The 19,878-nt window shown below is 43.7% G+C and overlaps 1 protein-coding gene across 1 annotated transcript in view; it reads left to right on the top strand.

Annotated features, from left to right (window-relative positions):
- The window catches only part of eif6 (eukaryotic translation initiation factor 6), a 75,038-nt gene that overhangs the window by 47,332 nt on the left and 7,828 nt on the right, over positions 1–19,878 (top strand). The window contains exon 3 of the mRNA XM_059981103.1: positions 11,040–11,215. Within this exon, the coding sequence (XP_059837086.1) occupies positions 11,040–11,215 (176 nt within the window). The remainder of the gene's footprint in view (positions 1–11,039; positions 11,216–19,878) is intronic.

Raw genomic sequence — 19,878 nt, 5'->3', positions numbered from 1 at the left:
GGGGCACCCAGGGCCATGGTCTCTTGTCACTGCTACCATCAGAAAGAAGGTAGAGGAGCCTCAGGACTCACACCAGGAGGTTCAGGATCAGTTATTACCCCTCAGCCATCAGGCTCCTGAATCAGAGGGGCTAACTTCACTCACTCACCCCGCACAGAACTATTCCCACAACCTATGGACCCACTTTCAAGGACTCTTCATCTCATGTTCTCGATACTTATTGTTTGTATTGCTAGGTGCAATCTTGCATTGATTCTATTGTGTTTCTTGTATTTACTGGGAATGCGCACAAGACCCAATCTCATGGTTGTGTATGGTGATTATATATGTATAGTACTTTGATAATAAATTTACTTTGAACTTTATAAAACTAGTTAGGCTGCATCTGGAGCATTGCATACAGTTCTGGTTGCCTTATTGTAGGAAGCGGTACAGAAGAGGTTTACCAGGATGCCGCCTGGATTAGAGGACATGTTATAATAGATAGATACTTTATCGATCCCAGAGGAAGTTGCAATTTCACAATGTATTACAAGTGCACAAATATAAGAATTGAAGCATGAAAAAATAAAAAATAAGTTACCTCAAACAGTCTAACAGGAGGAGGTTATCACTTTCCTGGCCATAGGCTGACTCATTGTAGAGCCTAATGGCCAAGGGTAAGAATTACCTCACATAGTGATAGGTAAGGTCAGGGATTGTATCACAGCTATAGAAAGGAAGGATGCTGCAGAAGGAGTGTCCACTGAGTCAGTCTGGGTGGAAGTCAGAAATAGGAAGGGATCAATCACTGTGCTGGGAGTAGTCTGTAGGCCCCCAAATAGCCCTCGGGAAACCGAGGAGCTGATAAGTAGGTAGATTTTAGAATGGTGCACAAAATACAGGGTAGTAGTTATGGGTAATTGACTGGCACCTCCTGAGTGCAAGGGGGATAGATGGGGCTGAATTTGTCAGGTGTGTTCAAGAAGGATTCCTGATAAAATATGTGGACTGGTCAATGAGAAGAGAGGCTATACTGGATCTAGTTCTGGATAATAAACCTGGTCAGGTGACAGACCTCTTGGTGGGGGAGCATTTTGGTGAGAGTGATCACAACTCCCTTAGCTTCAGCATAGCTATGGAAAGGGATAAAATCAGACGAAATGGTAAAGTGCTTAACTGGGGAAGGGCTAACTTTGAAGGGATGAGGCAGGAACTAGCGAGAGTAAATTAGAAACAGATGTTCAAAGGGGAAAGCACAGAAGTAATGTGGGAGAAGTTTAGGGACCACTTGAACTGGGTTCAGGATAGGTTTGTCCCACTGAGGCAAGGAAAAAATGGTAGGAAAAGGGAACCATGGCTGACGAAACATGTGAGGCAACTCGTCAAGAGGAAAAAGGAAGCATATGTTACATATAAGAAGCAAGAAGTAGGAGGGGCTTATGAGAAATATAGGGTAGCTAGGAAGGAGCTAAAGAAAGGTCTTAGGAGAGCTCGAAGGGGGCATGAGAAGGCCTTGACATGTCGGATTAAGGGGAATCCCAAGGCATTCTATGCATATATGAAGAACAGGAGGATGATGAGAACGAAGGTGGGACCGCTAAAGGATAAAGAGGGCAACATGTGCCTGGAGGTGGTGGAGGTTTGGGAGATCCTAAATGAATACTTTGCTTCAGTATTTACAAGTGAAAAGGATCTTGATCTGGGTGATGTGAAAAAGAGCAGGCCTGTGTGCTGGACAATGCGGAGATTACGGAAGAAGGTGCTGGATCTTTTTAAAAACATCAAGATTGATTAAATCCCCAGGGCTGGATATGATGCACCCCAGATTGTTGTGGGATTTGAGAGAAAAGATCGCTGGAGCATTAGCTATGATCTTTGAATCCTCTTTGGCTGCAGGGGAAGTGCCGGAGGACTGGAGAATGGCAAATGTAGTTCCCTTGTTTAAAAAAGGTAATGGGGAGAAACCTGGGAATTATAGACCGGTGAGTCTTATGTTGATGGTCAGCAAACTACTGGAAAGGATTCTTAAGGATAGGGTCTACAAGCATTTGGAGAAGTACAGTCTACTCATGAATAGTCAACATGGCTTTGTGAAGGGAAGATTGTGCCTCATGAGCCTAATTGAATTTTTTGAAGAGGTAACAAAATAAATTGATGAGGGTAGGGCAGTGGATGTGGTCTACATGGATTTTAGCAAAGCATTTGACAAGATCCCTCACAAGAGACTCATCCAGAAATTCACGAGGCATGGGACAAGTGGAACCTTGGTTGTTCGGATAAAACATTGGCTTAAAGGAAGAAAGCAGAGGGTAGTTGTGGAAGGAAAGCATTCTGCCTGGAGATCAGTGACTAGTGGAGTGCTGCAGGGATCTGTTCTGGGACACCTGCTATTTGTGATTTTTATAAATGACCTGGATGTAGAGGCGGAAGGATGAGTGAGTAAGTTTGCGGATGACACGAAGATTGGAGGAGTGGTGGATGGAGCTGCAGGTTGTCGAAGGTTACAAGAGGATATAGACAGGCTGCAGAGTTGGGCAGAAAAATGGCGGATGGAATTCAATCCGGATAAGTGTGAGGTGATGCATTTTGGAAGGACAAACCAGAAGACTGAGTACAGGATTAATGGTCAGTTACTTAAGAGTGTGGATGAACGAAGGGACCTTGGGGTTCAAATCCATACATCCCTCAAGGTCGCTGCACAGGTTGATAGGGTAGTTAAGAAGGCCTATGGGATGCTAGGCTTCATTAACAGGGGGATTGTATTCAAGAGTAGAGAGGTCATGTTGCAACTCTACAAATCTCTGGTGAGACCGCACTTAGAGTATTGTGTTCAATTCTGGTCACCTCATTGTAGGAAGGATGTGGAAGCTATGGAGAGGGTACAGAGGAGATTTACCAGGATGTTGCCTGGTTTGGAGATCAAGTCATATGAAGCAAGGTTAGCAGAGCTGGTTGGATAGTCAGTACCTGATTCCCAAAGTACCAATAGCAAACATCAGAGGGCATATGTACAAAATTAAGGGAGGGAAGTTTAGGGGAGTCATCGGGGTAAGTTTTTTACACAGAGGGTTGTGAGTGCCTGGAATGACTTGCCAGGGATGGTGGTGGAGGCTAAAACATTAGGGGTATTTAAGAGCCTGTTGGACAGGCGCGTTGTTGAAAGAAAAATAGAGGGTTATGGGGTACTTTTTTAAGGATTATATGGGTTGGCACAACATGGAGGGCTGAAGGGCCTGTACTGTGCTGTAGTGTTCTATGGTTCTATAATGCTCTTTGGCGCAGAGCAGTTGTCTTGGTCTTTTGCTAAAAGTGCCCCTCTGTTCAGCCAAGATGGCATGCAGAGGGTGGGAAACATTGTCCAAAATTGCCAGGATTTTCCATAGGGTCGTTTGTTCTACCAGAGCCTCCAGTATGTCTAGTTTGACTCCTATAACAGAGCCAGCCTTTCTAATCAAACTTGGGTTGTTTTCTCTTACACGGCAGAGGCTGAGGGGAGATCTGATAGAGGTTTATAAGATTTTGAAAGACATAGATAGAGTAGGGAGGGATTATCTTTTTCCCAGAGTTGAAATGTCTAATGCCAAGGCAAGAGGGGGGTAATTTCAAAAGAGACGTGAGGGGCAAGTTTTTTTAAAACTCAGTGGTGGGTGCCTGGAATGCACTGCCTGGGGTGGTGGTAGAGGCAGATTCATTAGGGACTTGTAGATAGGCACATGGATGTGAGGAAGATGGAGGATATGGACTGAAGAAGTTAGTTGGCTACTTAAATACTAACTTCATTGGTTTTTCACAACATTGTGGGTTGAAGGGCCTGTTCTTGTGCTGTACTGCTCTATGTTCTTTTTCACCTCCCATGCCTGGTGGATCAGGCAGGGGAGGGTGTAGCTCCAGTGGACTGGAAGAGGAGTGTGGCTGCTCTTGCCTCAACCCTTGTCTTTATCCTGATTCCCATAAGCTCAGCTCTACCATTGTCTAGGCCTTGCATAGTTCAGTGACGTCTCTGGAACTGTACAGGATCGAGAATGTCACCAAATCTGAGAGATGAATTGCATCCTCGTCTTTGTTTTCAATACATACCTTCTTCTGAGACTATCCCCTGATTTTAGATTCCTCAGGAGAGGAGAGATTAGTGTCTACTCTGTTAGGTCTCCTCAGTAAGATCTCTCACATCCAAACTCCAGAGAGTGTAGAAACCTGCCCAATTGTTCCTGTTTTGAAAGCCCAGGAATAGGTACATGGAGCTTAGAAAAATAGATGGCTATGGGTAAGCCTAGTAATTTTTAAGGTAAGGACATGTTTGGTACAACTTTGTGGGCCGAGGTGCCTGTATTGTGCTGTAGGTTTTCTACATTTCTGTGAATCAACCCAGTGAATTTTTTCTGGACAATTTGGGCAGAATGGCCTTTCCTGTGCTGTGAATTTGATGGTTCATGTGAACCACTTCAGTCTGTTTGGAACTACATTACCATTCCAGCTAAGAAGGACCAGACATGTGGAGCTATTGAGACTTGTGCTGGCCATCTATGCTAGCTGTGTTGATAGCTGAATGTACAATACCTGCAACAGAAAGGTTACACAGATTTATGATGTGCTTTAGCCACTGCTTGCTTTTCCAGAATACATGATAGTGGTTCAGATCAGTCCTAAGTGGTATAGTAACTGAGAACCACTTATGATTAGTTAGTGATGTGTTCAGTGGGTCAGGGAGTGATAAATTACCAGTTCAAAAGACCCTTTTCAAAACACGTGGCCTGAAATGGGATCTCCTTAAAGCTGCCAAGCAGGCTGTGAAATGGAGGTCACCTTCTCTCTGCTCAGACCACGTGATCCCTCTGCGGCTGTGTTTTTAGACTCCAAACCGACTACCTGAGGAGACTGATGATCCTCTGCAACCCGCCAACAGGCGGCAAATACTCTTTATTTCAGGATGCTATTCAAATTATTCTTTCATGCAAAGGATTTTAAATGTTTTCTAACCCATCCCCAATCTTTCTCCATGCATCTGCAATTGATTCCTTTTTAAATTTACATTCAAATACCATTGAAGTTTCCATCTCTGTGTTCTGATAGGTTTTTTATAAAATTATGCTGTGCTCTACTTTCCTCCAAAGTAGAGGCTCTGGTTGTGTGAGAATCTGTGTGACAGTTACTGTCTGCCCCTCTTCTGCGTAATTTATTCCACTCGGCTACTGCATGGCACTGGAGCTGATGAAAGTGACAGCCATGAATATTTCATGTTTAGAGGCAGTCTTCCTGACTGGGATTGTATGTGGAGTACTGCAATTGAATTCTGTTCCAAACATTGTCAGGTTTGGTTTCTGTACTTTCCTGCTGCAATCTATAGTTTTGTAATTGTTATTCCTGCGTTTTTGTAAAGATAATATGACTGATAGGAGTTTAATTTATTTTCTTTGGGCTCCTGAGAGCAGGTGGATGGAGCTGTTGGATGTGTGACTCCCTTTCCCACTAACATTGTACTGTGTGCCTCTGCAGTTTACCAAAATGTTATCACAGATCCTCTGCCATTGGAAGGATGTTCTTTCTCCGCCTTTTTTCTACTATGACTGCAAACACCTGGAGGTTAATAGCTCTGCATTCTCTTCCCTGTGATCAGCTCCTGAGATTATCCATCCTCCTTTGGAAAGCAGTTGTTTTGCTTGGGCAAAGTGTACAGCCATAGACTACAGCATGGCTACAGGCCTTTCAGCCCAACTAGCCCATGCTGGCCATCCATTTGCTTGCATCTTGCCCATATCTCTAAACTTTCCCCATCCATAAACCCATCCAAAATGTCTTAAATGGTTTGCAATTATATCCCCTCTACCACTCATCCTATATACCCTCCACCCTCTGAATGGGGTAAAAGTTACCCTTTAAGCTCCTTTTAACTCTTCCCCTGTCAGCCCTAAACCTATGCCTCTAGTTGTAGAGTCCACTACCCTGGAGGAAAAGACTCTGGTCATCTGATTTATGCCTCCAGTCACTTACATACAGTTGCAAGAAAAAGTTTGTGAACCCTTTGCATTTACCTGGTTTTCTGCATTAATTACTCATAAAATGTGGTCTGATACTCATCTAAATCACAGTAATAGACAAACACAAAACCAATAACACGTAAGCTCATCAATACTGAGTACACCATTTAAACAATCACAGTCTAGGTTTCAAAGTGTATGTGAACCTCTGGGGTAATGCCCTCTGCAAAAGCTATTTGGAGTCAGGTGTTCCAATCAATGAGATGAGATTGGAGATGTGGGGTGTAGAGGGGCCCTGGCCTATTAAAAAAAGACACAGCAGATCAGGGTACTGACAGAGCATGCTCTTCTCAAGAATGATCTGTTTACCTGCACCATTCCTCGATCAACGTTCAGAGGACCTTGGAAGAAGAATTGTAGAGATGCGTGAAGCTGGAAAAGGCTACAAAAGTATTTCTAAAGACCTGAGTGTTCATCAGTCCACAATAAGAGAAATTGTTTACAAACGGAAGAAATTCATTACAGTTGCTATTCTCCCTAGGAGTGGGCATCCTGCAAAGATCACTGCATGCAATGCTGAGGGAGGTGAAAAAGAACCCAAAGGTGGAGATGACAGGCAGCATAGTGCAATACTCCTCTTGCAGGATGTGGGAAGGCAGGGAGACTGCAGTGTCCCTGACAACTACAACTGTGAGAAGTGCATCCAGCTGCAGCTTTTGACAAACCGTATTAAAGAGTTGGAACTGGAAGTGGATGAAATCTGGATTATTCAGGAGGCTGAAGGGGTGAGAGATTGGACCTATAGAGAGGTAGTTACACCCAAGATGCAGGACACAGGAAACTGGGTGACAGTCAAGAAGGGGAAAGGGGTTAAGGAGCCAGTGCAGAGTACCCCGGAGGCCATCCCCTCAACAACAGCTAAATCACTTTGGATACTGCTGGGGAGAGGGAATGGGATGCCCTACAGAGGAAAGTCGCAGTGGTTGGGTCTCTGGCACTGAGTCTGCCTCTGACTTAGAGGGAAGAGGCATGCTCTGGTGATAGGCGATTCGTTAGTGAAGGGATTCTACGGGCAGGAACAAGATTCCTGGATGGCATGTTGCCTCCTGGGTGCCAGGGTCTGGGACATCTCATATTGAGCTGGAAGGGGACTAATATCCCACTGGGAAGGTTTAAACTAGAGTTGCAGGAGGATGGGAACCAAAGTGCCAGAACAGTTAGTGGAGAGGTTGTGGATGCAGATGTTGGTAAGACCTCAACAAAGGTAGGAATCGAAAGGTTGAACATGGTGCAACAAAATTGAAAAGAGTGAATACAGGACTGAAGGTGTTGTGTCTGAATTTGCGCAGTTTACAGAATAAGGTAGATAAACTCGCAGCACAGTTGCAGATAGGCAGGTATATTGTAGCCACCAGAATCATGGTTGAAAGATTATGTCTGGGAGGTTAATATTGAAGAAAATGCACGCCAAAAGGGCAATGTTGCAATAGTCATGGGGGACTTCAGTATGCAGGTAGATTGGGAATCAGGTTGGTGCTGGATTAAAGGAGAGTGAATTTCTAGAGTGCCGATGAGATGGCTTTTTAGAGCAGCTCATGGTTGAGCCCATTAGAGGATCAGCTATTCTGGATTGGGTGTTGTGCAATGAACCAGAGTTGATTAGAGAGCTTAAGGTAAAAGAACCCTTAGGGGCAAGTGATCATAATATGATCAAATTCACCCTGAAATCTGAGAAGGAGAAACTAAAGTCAGATGTATCAGAATTATAGTGGAGTAAAGTGAATTACAGAGGCACGAGAGAGGAGTTGGAAAAGAACACTGGCAGGAATGATGGCTGAGCAGCAGTGGCTGGAAATTCTGGAAGCAATTCAGAATCCACAGGATATGTACATCCCAAAGAGGAAGAAGTATCTAAAGGAAAGATGGCACAAACATGGCTAACAAGAGAAGTCAAAGCTGTCATAAAAGCAAAATAATAGGACATATAATAGAGCAACGATTATTGTGAAGTTAGAGGATTGGGAAGCTTTTAAAAACCAACATAAAGCAACTATAAAGTCATTAAGAAGGTAAAGATGGAACACAAAAGTAAACAAGCCAATGATATTAAAGAGGATACCAAGTTTCTTCAGGTACATAAAGTATAAGAGAGAGGCAAGAATGGATATCAGAATGCTGGAAAATTATGCTGGAAAGTTAGTAATGGGGACAACGAAATCGCAGACAAACAGAATAAGTATTTTACATCAGTTTTCACTGTGGTAGATACCAGCAGCATGGTGGAGGTTCCAGGTGTCGGGGCATGAAGTTTGTGAAGTTAGCATAATTAGAGAGAAGGTTCTTGGGAAACTGAAAGGTCTGAAGGTAGATTAGTCACCTCGACCAGATGGTGTACAATCCAATGTTCTGAAAGAGGTGGCTGAAGAGATCATTAGTAATGATCTTCCGAGAATGACTTGATTCTGGTATGGTTCTGGAAGACTGGAAAATGCAAATGTCACCCCACTCTTCAAGAAGGGAGAGAGGCAGAAGAAAGGAAACTATAGGCTGGTTAGTCTGACCTCAGTGGCTGGAAGATGTTGCAGTTGATTATCAAGGATGAGGTCCCTGGGTATTTGGAAGCACATGATAAAATAGCCCACAGTCAGCATGGTTTCCTCATGGATATAATGTTGAAACTTTTATAAAGCACTGGTGAGGCCTCACTTGGAGTATTGTGAGCAGGTTTGGGCCCCTTATCTTAGAAGGGGTGTTCTGAAACTGGAGAGGGTTGAATGGGTGTTCATGAAAATGATTCCAGGATTGAGTGCCTTGTCACATGAAGAGCGTTTGATGGCTCTGGGCCCTGTATTCACTAGAATTTAAAAGAATGAGAGGTGACATCATTGAAATTTATTGAATGGTGAATAGCCTTGATAGAGTTTTGTGGAGAGGATGATTCTTGTGGTGGGAGAGTCTAAGACCAGAGAACGCAGCCTCAGAATAGAGGGCGTCCTTTTGGAATAGAGATGAGGAGGAACCTCTTCAGCTAGAGAGTGGCGAATCTGGAGTTCTTTGTCACAGGCAGCTGCGGAGGCCAAGTCTTTATGTATATTTAAGGCAGAGATTACTAGATTCTTGATTGGGCAGGGGTTGAAGAGTTACAGGGAGAGGATAGAAGATTGGGTCTGAGAGGAAAATTGGATCAGCCATAATGGATGAATTGGTGGAGCATACTCAATGGGCCAAATTCTGCTCTTATATCTTACGATTTTATGGTTATAGAAAAAGACCTGCAGAAATTTCTAGAACTTGCTAAAGTCTCTGTTCATGTGTCCACGGTAAGAAAAACACTGAACAAGAATGGTGTTCATGGAAGGAGACCACGGAGGAAACCACTTCTCTCCAAAAAAAAAAACATTGCTGCACATCTGAAATTTGCAAAAGACCACCTGAACGTTCCATAATGGTTCTGGGGCAAGGTTCTGTGGACAGGTGTGACACAATGCTATCTTTGGAGAGAAAAGGGCACTGTGCACCAACATGAAAACTTCATCTCAACTGTGAAACATGGTGGAAGGAGCATCATAGTTTGGGGCTGCTTTGTGCCTCGGGGCCTGGACAGCTTGCAGCTGTTAAGGGAATATTGAAGGAGATTATTAGAGTCGTAAATGATAGCTATTAATTGTTTTTGAAAAGGTTTAAACTGAAAAATAACATAAGCCAAATTTAAAGAGCAGGCCAAGGGGTAATTCAGTAAAAAAATCACGTAAAAAATTCCTAACCTGTAAATACCTGAAAAAATGTGTATTAGAGACATCATATTTATCCATTAACTGTGAAAAAAAACATTAAGCAGTCTTGTAAAAACAAATCTAAAAACGTTTTTATTCCCTTCATTTTCCATGTTTAAAAAGCCTAATCCAAAATTGATGGTTTAAAAAAGAAATTAGAGTAAATATTACTAGAAAGTAAAAAATCATTTAATTCAAAAAATCGACGATATTGAAACCATATTTTTAAAGTATGTTTAACAATAGGGTTAAGAGCTTGTCTACCTATTCTGGAGAGCGAAAACGGAAGAGGAGCTCCTAATAAAGAAGCTAACGAAAACCCCATTACTGAATTTATATACAGTTAATAAATGCTCGCATGATGCTTAATGATAGGGTTCAACGCACCTGGGAAGTGGAACTTCAACATTCACTTTTAGACAAGCAATGGAGTAAAATTTATTATTTAATCAATAATTCATCTATCTGTGCATGCCATATCTTAATTCAGTTTAAGATAGTACTCAGGGCCCATATGTCCAAAGATAAATTGACGCATATTTTTCCTAATATAAGCCCTATTTGTGACAGATGTAACGCAGAAGTGACTACTCTAACTCATCATATGTAAGTTTAAATAATTTTTGGAGGGATGTGTTTGGAATATTATCTAATGTTATAGATATGGATGTTCAACCTAATCCATTTACAGCAATTTTTGGGATTATTCCAGAGGAAGCAAGCAAAGTGTCTGCTTCCTCCCAACACGTGATAGCTTTTTCAACTTTACTGGCTAGTGGAGCTATTTTGCTACACTGGAAAGAATCTAACCCGCCTACTGTTTTTTATTGGCTCTCCTCCATTATGTCATGTCTAAGCTTGGAGAAAATTAGAAGCCGGACATTTGATACATCCTTTATCCATTGCACTAAACCCTAATTGTGCCTTAAAATTAGATTCTAATTTCATATTAAATTTTAAAAAACAAATTAAAGTAGCACCAGATCTGAAAGGCCGCTGCTGCCATGTGCCGCGCTGCCCACTTCACCCTATGCATCCCAAAGATATGCACTTTGATAGTGGCCAGGGTAAATTGCCCTTAGTGTGCAGGCGAGGGGTAAAATCTAGGTGGGAGTTGAGGGGAACATTGGAGGATTAAAGTGGGATGAGTGGATGGTTGAGGGTTGACATGGAGTTGGTGGGACAGGGGCCTGTTTCCATCCATCCATGACTCTGATTATTGTGCTGTAATGGTGAACTAGGTTACTGATCATACCTACATATTCAGGTACTGTGGCAGAATATAAACTTGACCTGTTGACTCCCACAGGTAACCGGCACGGATTACTGGTCCCCAATAACACCACTGACCAGGAGCTGCAGCACATACGCAATTGTCTCCCAGACCCAGTGGCCATCCAAAGAGTTGAGGAACGCCTCTCTGCACTCGGTAACGTTATCGCCTGCAACGACTACGTGGCCTTGGTGCACCCTGACCTCGACAGGGTACGTGTCCTTCCTTTTGATAGATCTGATTGAGTGAGAAATCCAGTAAGTAAAAAAGCTATAAGAAGAGAAAAAATGAAATATGAGGGCAAACTAGCCAATAATATAAAGGAAGATACTAAAAGTTTTTTCAGTTATAAAGAGTAAAAGGGAGGTGAGAGTTGATATTGGACCACTGGAAAATGAGATGCTGGTGAGGTAGTAATAGAAACATAGAAAACCTCCAGCATAATACAGGCCCTTTGGTCCACAATGCTGTACCGAACATAATTTACTTTAGAAATTACCTAGGGTTATCCATAGCTCTCTATTCTTCTAAGCTCCATGTACCTATCCAGGAGTCTCTTAAAAGACTGTATCATATCTGCCTCCACCACCAGCGCTGGCAGTCCATTCCACACACTCACCACTCTCTGTGTTTTTAATTTTAAAAAAATAACCCCCCTGATATCTACTCTGTACCTACTTCCAAGCACTTTAAAACTGTGCCCTTTTTCAGCCCTGGGAAAGAGCCTCTGACTATCCACATGATCAATGTTTCTCATCATCTTGTACACCTCCAGCAGGTCACCTCTCATCCTCCTTTGCTCCAAGGAGAAAAGGCCGAGTTCACTCAACCTATTCTCATAAGGCATGCTCCCAATCCAGGCAACATCCTTGTAAATCTCCACTGCACCCTCTCTATAGTTTCCACATCCTTCCTGTGGTGAGGTGACCAGAACAGAGCACAGTACTCCAAGTGGGGTCTGACCTGGGTCCTGTATAACTGTAACAATACCTCTCAGTTGATGAAGGTCAACCTGCACACAGTGTCCTATGGACTCGGACCCCAAGATCCCTCTGATCCTCCACACTGCCAAGAGTCTTACCATTAATACTGTAATCTCCCATTGTGTTTCTCTTCTCGGGAGATGAAAGTACAAGATTTGAAGTCCCCAATAGCCCATCATCTCACGCAGACGGTAGAAGGAAGAAAAACTCTTCCTGCCATGAATCTTCAGCGCCGCAAAGCTTCCCGATGCAGCCTCTGGAAGCATCCGACCACAGCCAACTCTGAGTCCGTCTGAAAACTTCGAGCCTCCGACCAGCCCTTGTCATGGTTTCTTGAAATAACCAGGAGACACAGAAGATTCTTCGAGAAATTTAAGCCTTTATTTGCAAACAAAAGCTGAGACAATTAATGAACATGTCACTAATTGCCCGCCGAGCCTAGTACACAGTATTCTTTATAGTAATTTCTTATCTTAGTTTAATTAGCATACCCCGTCTCCTATCTTAGTTACATTAGCATACCCTATCCGCTTGTAATGCTTATCACCTGCACATTAGCTTCTCGATTCGCCACCAATATTTCTGCTCAGTAGCCCATACTTGCTGTAGTCTACTCCCCCTTCCTGGCCTTGACTGGTCCCCATACAATCACACCACTCCACGATCCTGTCTACCACCGTTATCTCTACATGCTTACTTTCACTGTTAGCTACATTCTTAAGGCACTGATGTGTTCAATAGTACAGAGACAATATAGAGATTACATTCTGGCTAATAAGTTGGATACATAGTAAATATAAGGCTGGTTTTTCACTGTTAGCTACATTCTTAAGGCACTGATGCGTTCAATAGTACAGAGACAATACAGAGATTACATTCTGGCCAATAAATTGGATACATAGCAAATAGCAAACACAAGGTTGCCCACATAGTTCTGGCCACACAGCAAGCAATGCAACTTTATTCTCCAATACCCTCTGACACTGAGCACCATCTCTGCCGAGTGCTTCGACCCCGGCCCCGGCCACCAAACTACAGGCAAAGCCGAGGATTTGGGGCCTTCACCTCCGGAGATTTTTCGATGGCACAGTAGCAGTGGCAGCAAAACAGGCATTTCAGAAGTTTCATCAGATGTTCCTCCGTGCCTCTCACGTCCGTCCCCATCAAATCAGGATTGTGCAAGGCCTCCTACTTAACAGATAGCTGATATTCATTCCTGGAGTGGCCACGTGTGCTGCCATCGCACCACCATCTTCTCTTTTTATTGAAATATTATTAATGTATTATTGGAATACATATGTTTCTTAAGTGTTTTATATGCATAGAAAGGTAAGATATATACCTAAGCCAAACCTTTGACTAACTGATGCTAAATAATAGTGGATGTACTTGTTCCGACTTACGTACGAATCCAATTTAAGTACGGACTTAGGAACGGAACTGATTCGTAACCCGGGGACTACCTGGACTAATACTAATACGAATACTAATACATGATTGGCTCTAAGTACTCCAGAGTAAATGTAAAGCACTCCTGTTGGCTGATTGAATATTTACTAAAATGGCAGCCTCTCTTGAGAAGTTACAAGTGTTATTTAGAATGAATTGTCATTCTTTATAAACTTCAATAAAGAATCGAATGACCATGTTGCAACGACTCTGTATTTGGCAAGGTAGCGTGTTGAGCATACTCTGCTCCCTCACCTGTCCTTTGAGAGAGTTCCAAAGTCTCCTGATGCTATAAGAGAAAATATTTCACCACCCTTTGTATTTAAACGGTGATGATAGGTTTTCTCAGGAGAGAAACCACTCTCTTCTACATGCTGTATTGAGAGGCGGAGGATGTGAGCAGGCCTGACGGAGGGGCCAGGACCATGAGGACTTACAGTGAAAGTGATAATGTGGCGGTTAGCAATTTGAAGATGGGAGTTCAAGAAGCTTGTATGTTCTCTTCAGACTGTGCGGCTTTCCTCCCACATTCCAAACATGTTTGGGTTCGTATTAGGAAATTGTGGACATGCTCTGCTGGCGTCAGAAGCACAGTGACACTTGTGGGCTGCACCTGCACCCAGAATGTCCTCACTGATTTGATGAGAGGCAAATGACACATTCCACGATACATTTCGATGTAAGTGTGGCAAATAAAGATTATCTTTGATTGGCAAAAGAAATGTAGATGAGGGGAAGAATATGCAGCATCCAGTGCCAGAGAAGGGAGAGGAGGCAGCTCCAAAACTGAGCTGCATAAGTATGAGACAAGCCAAATGTGCAGGCCTATGGGGAGATGTTGTTTGATAAAGTCACTGCAGAGTTAACCTGCTGATCCCTACCACCTCCAAAACCCCAAACCAGTGTGTGCACGTTGCGATCCCACTTGGTCCACGTGTCCACACTGACCCTGTATACAGTTGGAAAAGAGAGGTTTGTTTTTAAAGGGTGCAGCTTCCTGACTTGCATCTTCCATCTGGAGCTGGCAGTTTTGACTGCCAACAATCTATTAAGTCTCGTTGACAGTAGGTTTATTTAAATGTCATTTATTTTAGCCGCTTTTCTTTAGTGTCCTTAAACTGGCAAGCAGCAACTTCAGTGAAATATTTAGAAGTCTGGTTTGGTGACTCGTTCTTGAGGCCTTGATCCATTTGATGCGATTTACAGAAGGAGCTCTCTCCATGCATGCAAAACTGATTAAATATGAGTTGTGATTCCTGCCCCTTGCACTGATGTCATCTCATTGATTTGGAGTGTGAAGATTCTCACATTTCTGTTGGAAGAAGTATCAGGTGCAGTAACCATGACAACTGCTTTGGAAAGAGTCTACATTGAATTGGAAAGAGATCCATTTTCCTTCATCTGTGTCTTAGGGTGGCATTTTGAAATAAAATCAAAGTGCTAGAATTTCCCAGGGGGCTAGACAGTGTCTATGGAGGACAAAGCAGAGTTAATGCTTCGTCAGAATACGAGAAGTGAGAAAAGGTGTGCATTGTCATTTATTGTGTTGAACTGAGGCTGTGTCTTTCAGGTGACAGATGAGTTTTAATACCATTTAGTTAATGGGTGTCTGAGGGCTGAAGAGAGAAACTAAAACGCCACACTGAGCAACACCCAGAGGAGAATGCTGTAAATACCCAGGCAGAGAGAGAATGTGTTACATCTGACTTTGCATCAGTTTTCATTGGAATGATGCCAGAAAGCAAAATCAGAGCAGAAATGTAGGTGACTGTAAGCACTGCACAGAATGGAGCATTCCAAACTGGTTTTGCTTTCTCTATGCTAGACGAGCACATGTTGATTCGTAGAGACATTTGGTATGGAGCCCTTTGAGTCCATGCTAGCACACTTACACAGATCCTACATTGATGCCATTATATATCCTTCCACATTCTCAGTAGCAGGGAAGTGAGCCTCCCAGCCCGCTGGCCTTTGGGACGGGGGAAGAAACCAAAGCATGTGATGATCCCTGTCTGTTTGTGGTCATGTAATTTCCTCCAGACAGACCATCTGCAGCTCAGAAGGTTTTGCCACCCTCTTGGTTATTACAAATTTGCAATCTTTCAGTCTCCACTCTGTTGCTCATTTATCCCTGCCAGTCTGCCTTTGGCAAGTTGAGAGAATTGAATCTCAGATCTATGGTACATGGAGCAGCTCTGGTCACTGCCAGCTCTGCTTCGGAGACCTGTGTAGCATAGAGCCCGGTGAAAGGATGGTTAATGGCTGCATGGTTTCAGCTAAACCCTGTCGTCTTGGGCACAGCAAGGATTGCTGAGGGGATCAGCACTGCCACATACGGTGTAAGAAGTGCTTTGTGTTGATGTCTGCCCAAAGCAGATAAGGCTTACTACATATGCTCATGTGCTTTGTGGGCTATAGTTGGCTGGGCTCAGGGTGTTGATTAAAGAAAGATCATGTACAGCAAGTGTGCACCATGTGCTTAACCTGCTTGAATCTCAGATACAGGTCCTTGCTGAAACCACCTGGCAGCAGTGTCTCCGATTGCAATGCCTGTGCAGATGAACTCTTTCAAATGTTTAGATCCTGTTGAGTGAAGAATTGAATTGCTGTGATCTAAGTAACGACTGATTAAGCCAAGTACCCAAGGTGGAATTAACTAATTTTACAACAGCTCCATCTTTCTTACGTCCTGTGCAGTAGCCCCCCGCCCCTCCCCCCCAATACCAGACAGTGATGCAGCCTGTACACGGTACACCTGTAGAAGTTATCAAGTGTTTCAGGTGACAAACCAAATCTGTTCATGAAATATAGCTGCTGTGTTGCCGCCTTTGTAGCTGCATCAATGTATTGCAACCAAGTTAGATCTTCAGAGATCTTGGCACCCAGGAACGTGAAATAGCTCACTTTCTCCTCTTTTGAGCCCTCTACAAGGGTTGGTTCATGTTTCCTCGTCTTACTCTTTCTGAAGTTCACAATCAGCTCTTTTGTCGTACTGACGTTGAGTGCCAGGTTGTTAGTGCGACATCACTTCAGTAGTTGGAATATCTCACTCCTGTATGCCCTCTCTCCATCTGAGATTCTACCAACAAAGGTTGTATCATCAGCAAATTTATAGATGGTATTTGAGCTGTACCTAGCCTCACAGTCATGGGTATAGAGAGAGGAGAGCAGTGGGCTAAGCACACACTCTGAGGTGCACCACTGTTGATCGTCAGCGAGGAGATGTTATCACCAATCCACACAGATTGTGGTCTTCCGGTTAGGAAGTCGAGGATCCAGTTGAAGAGGGAAGTATGGAGGCCCAGAGGGAGGTTCTGTAACTTATCGATCAGGATTGTGGGAATGATGGTGTTAAACACTGAGCTATAGTCAATGAACAGCCTCCTGACATAGGTTTACAAATCCAATTACTTCATTGGTAGCTATAGTATAACATCACGGAAATAGGCCCTTCAGACATATTCTCCATGTCATGTCTCGCTGAGCCAGTCTCGCATGCCTCCATTTCACCCTCAACCTCTCCAAATACCTTCTGTCTGCCTCTGTCTGGCTGCTCTTTCCATATGCACGCCACCCTCAATGTGGAAAAGCTGCACCATATGGCCTTTTACTTAAATCTATGTCCTTTAGTTCTAGAAAAAATATTACTGTGCCACAAGATTTAAAGGCATTAGAATCTGAGAGAAATTACTAATGAGAAAGAAGCTATTTTCTGTAGCCAGGGTGGGGGTGGGATCTAGAACTAATGTGCAGTTTCTAGATAGGTGCAGTGAGGAGAAATTTCTTTACTCAGCCTGTAATAAGTTCTGCATCACACATGAGAAAATCTGCAGATGCTGGAAATCCAAGCAACACACAAAATGCTGGAGGAACTCAGAAGGTCAGGCAGGATCTAGGAAAAGAGTACAGATGACGTTTCAGCCTGAAAAGTTTCAGCAGGACTGGGGAAAAGAAGCCGAGGAGTAGATTTAAAAGGTGGGGGAGGGGAGAAAAACACAAGGTGAGAGATGAAACCAGGAGGGGGAGGGGATGAAGTAAAGAGCTGGGAAGTAAATTGGTAAAAGAGAAGGAAGGCCATGAAAGAAAGAAAAGGGGAGAGGAGCACCAGGGGAAGATGATGGGAGGGCAAGGAGATAAGGTGAGAGAGGGAAATGGTGAAGGGGGGGTTGGGGGGTATTACCGGAAGTTCCGGATAGCTGGGAAGAGTTGTTCCTCCACTGGAGCTGTGTACAGTTTGACTCTGAGTGGAAGTGCAGAAAGACATGTGCGAGGGCCAGGCACACACATCTTTCCCAGGGTTGAGATGTTAGATACAACAGGACAGAGCTTTAAGGTAACCGGGGATAAGTTTAAACAAAATTTTTTTAACGCAGAGCGGCTGGTGCCTGCGATGTGCTGCCGGGGGAAGGTGTGACGGCAAAGTTTTTTGGCACGGACTGAAGGGCTTGTTCCTGTTCAATGTTCTATCATTGGAGCTGGCAGGAAGTCGCTACCTGAATGTGTCTTCGTTCAGCTGTAGGTAAAGTGCTGAAGGGTAGGTGTGAATGGGCAGAATGGTCCGTGATTATCATTAGAGTGGCAGGCAATGAGAAACTCTGGACAAGTCTGTGCACCAGGTGAGCAACTTGATCCGTGATGTCCCTGTGGCAGATTATCTGAAATGTTATCCCTGACCCCTCTCCACCAATGAAAGCATATCCCTTGTTAAAGATTAATAAATGTTTTCACACGGGCTCCAATATGAAGATCAATAAGCACGAAATGCTGGAGGGACTCAGCAGGTCAGGCAGAATCAGTGGGTGTTTTGGCCTGAGACCCTTTGATAGATAGACACTTCATGGATGCTGAAGGAAATTACAATGTCACGGTGGCATTGCAAATGCACAGATAAATAAAATATTAGAAGAGAGGTGGAAAGGAGAGAGTCACTTTCCCCAGCTATAGGTCGACCCATTTTGGATCCTAATGGCCAAGGGTAAGAATCAGGACTGGAGAAAAAAGATGGAAATCAGAGTAAAAAGGTGGAGAGGGAAGGAAGAAATACGAGGTGGTAGGTGATAGGAGAAACTGGGAGGTGGGGGAAATAAAGTAATGTTGACTGGTGTAAGAGATAAAGAGCTTTAGAAGGAGGAATCTGATGGGAGGACGGAAGTTCACGGCCTTCTCTACTGCTGTGATGAGGCCACACTCATGTTGGAGAAGCAACACTTATTGTGTCTGGGCAGCCTCCAACCTGATGGCGTGAACATTGATTTCTCGAAGTTCTGGTAATGGTAACCCCCCCAACCATTCCCCTCCTTTTCTCTCTCTCACCTTATCTCCTTGTCCGCCCATCTCCTCCCTCTGGTGCTCCTCCCCTTCCATGGCTTTCTGTCCTCTCCTATCCACCCCTGCATCTCTCATCATTCAACTTCCCAGCTCTTTACTTCATCCCTCCTCCCACCTTCTCATCTTTTTTCTCCAGTCCTGATGAAAGTCTTGGCCCTAAATATCAACTGTTTACTCTTTGTCTTTGCAGAATGTTTTTTCAACTTGTGTTCTTTGTGGCTTTGCATAACAGAAAGTCACAAAACAGACAGTTTCTAGGGACACCAATGCCCAGTAACCAAGGACTGCCTGTTCTGTCCATTTCTGTCCTTTCATAAAGTGATTCACTACACAATAGTTCAGGCGAGTTTTGCTGGCTCCAGGCGCCCCCAGATGGCAAGAGTCTGTCACTGTTCATTCACTCTGCCTGCTGGCTGCTCTGAACCAGCTCTTGGGAGAACAGTGGCTTGATTTTTTTTAACAAGAATTCTCAGTCTTTCAATCAGATTACTTAATGGTCTTGCTGTTTCATGTGTGAGCTTGTTTTTCTCAGCATTATTTTTTATGGTTTTTTTAAACCAAGAAGGCATAGTACAAAGGAAGTTTGTGCAGTACATAACAAATGTACAATTCACATCTATGAAAGAGATGCACCCACAGTACAATCATGCTTTGGTTGCCTCCCTGCCCTGACCTATCCCTCCCAATTCCCATCTCCATGCCATCACTGCATTAACAAAAAGGGTTAAGAAAAGCCAAAAAATAGCCCTTAACTTGGCAGTGGAGTTATCGGGGCACCGTCATGATGGTGTTTCTGTAGCATCCCTTATTCTTATCCCAGTGCGATAGGTGCCAATGATCACTGATTTTGACTAGCTGTCTTCTTGCCCCTTCCCACTTTGTAATCTCTGCCAGTCCATCAACTACAAGATCTTGTACTCTGGAGTAGCGTCCCTGAGCCCTTCTGCCTTGTTCACTCGTCTTTGTATCTCCTTTGCATAGCCCGGAGTCGGGTTTATGCGCTGATGCCTTGGTGATGCTCCTTGGGGTGTCAGCCAGGGTTCTGATAAGCTGGGCAGGACTCGCAGGTTAGTGTTCCAGGAACTGATGTGTTTCCCATAACAGAGGATGATGTT

Source organism: Hypanus sabinus, chromosome 9, assembly GCF_030144855.1.
Source record: "Hypanus sabinus isolate sHypSab1 chromosome 9, sHypSab1.hap1, whole genome shotgun sequence".
NCBI classification, from domain to species: domain Eukaryota; kingdom Metazoa; phylum Chordata; class Chondrichthyes; order Myliobatiformes; family Dasyatidae; genus Hypanus; species Hypanus sabinus.
The sequence above is the reverse complement of the archived record's forward strand: the minus strand, read 5'-3'. Positions and strand labels throughout refer to the sequence as shown.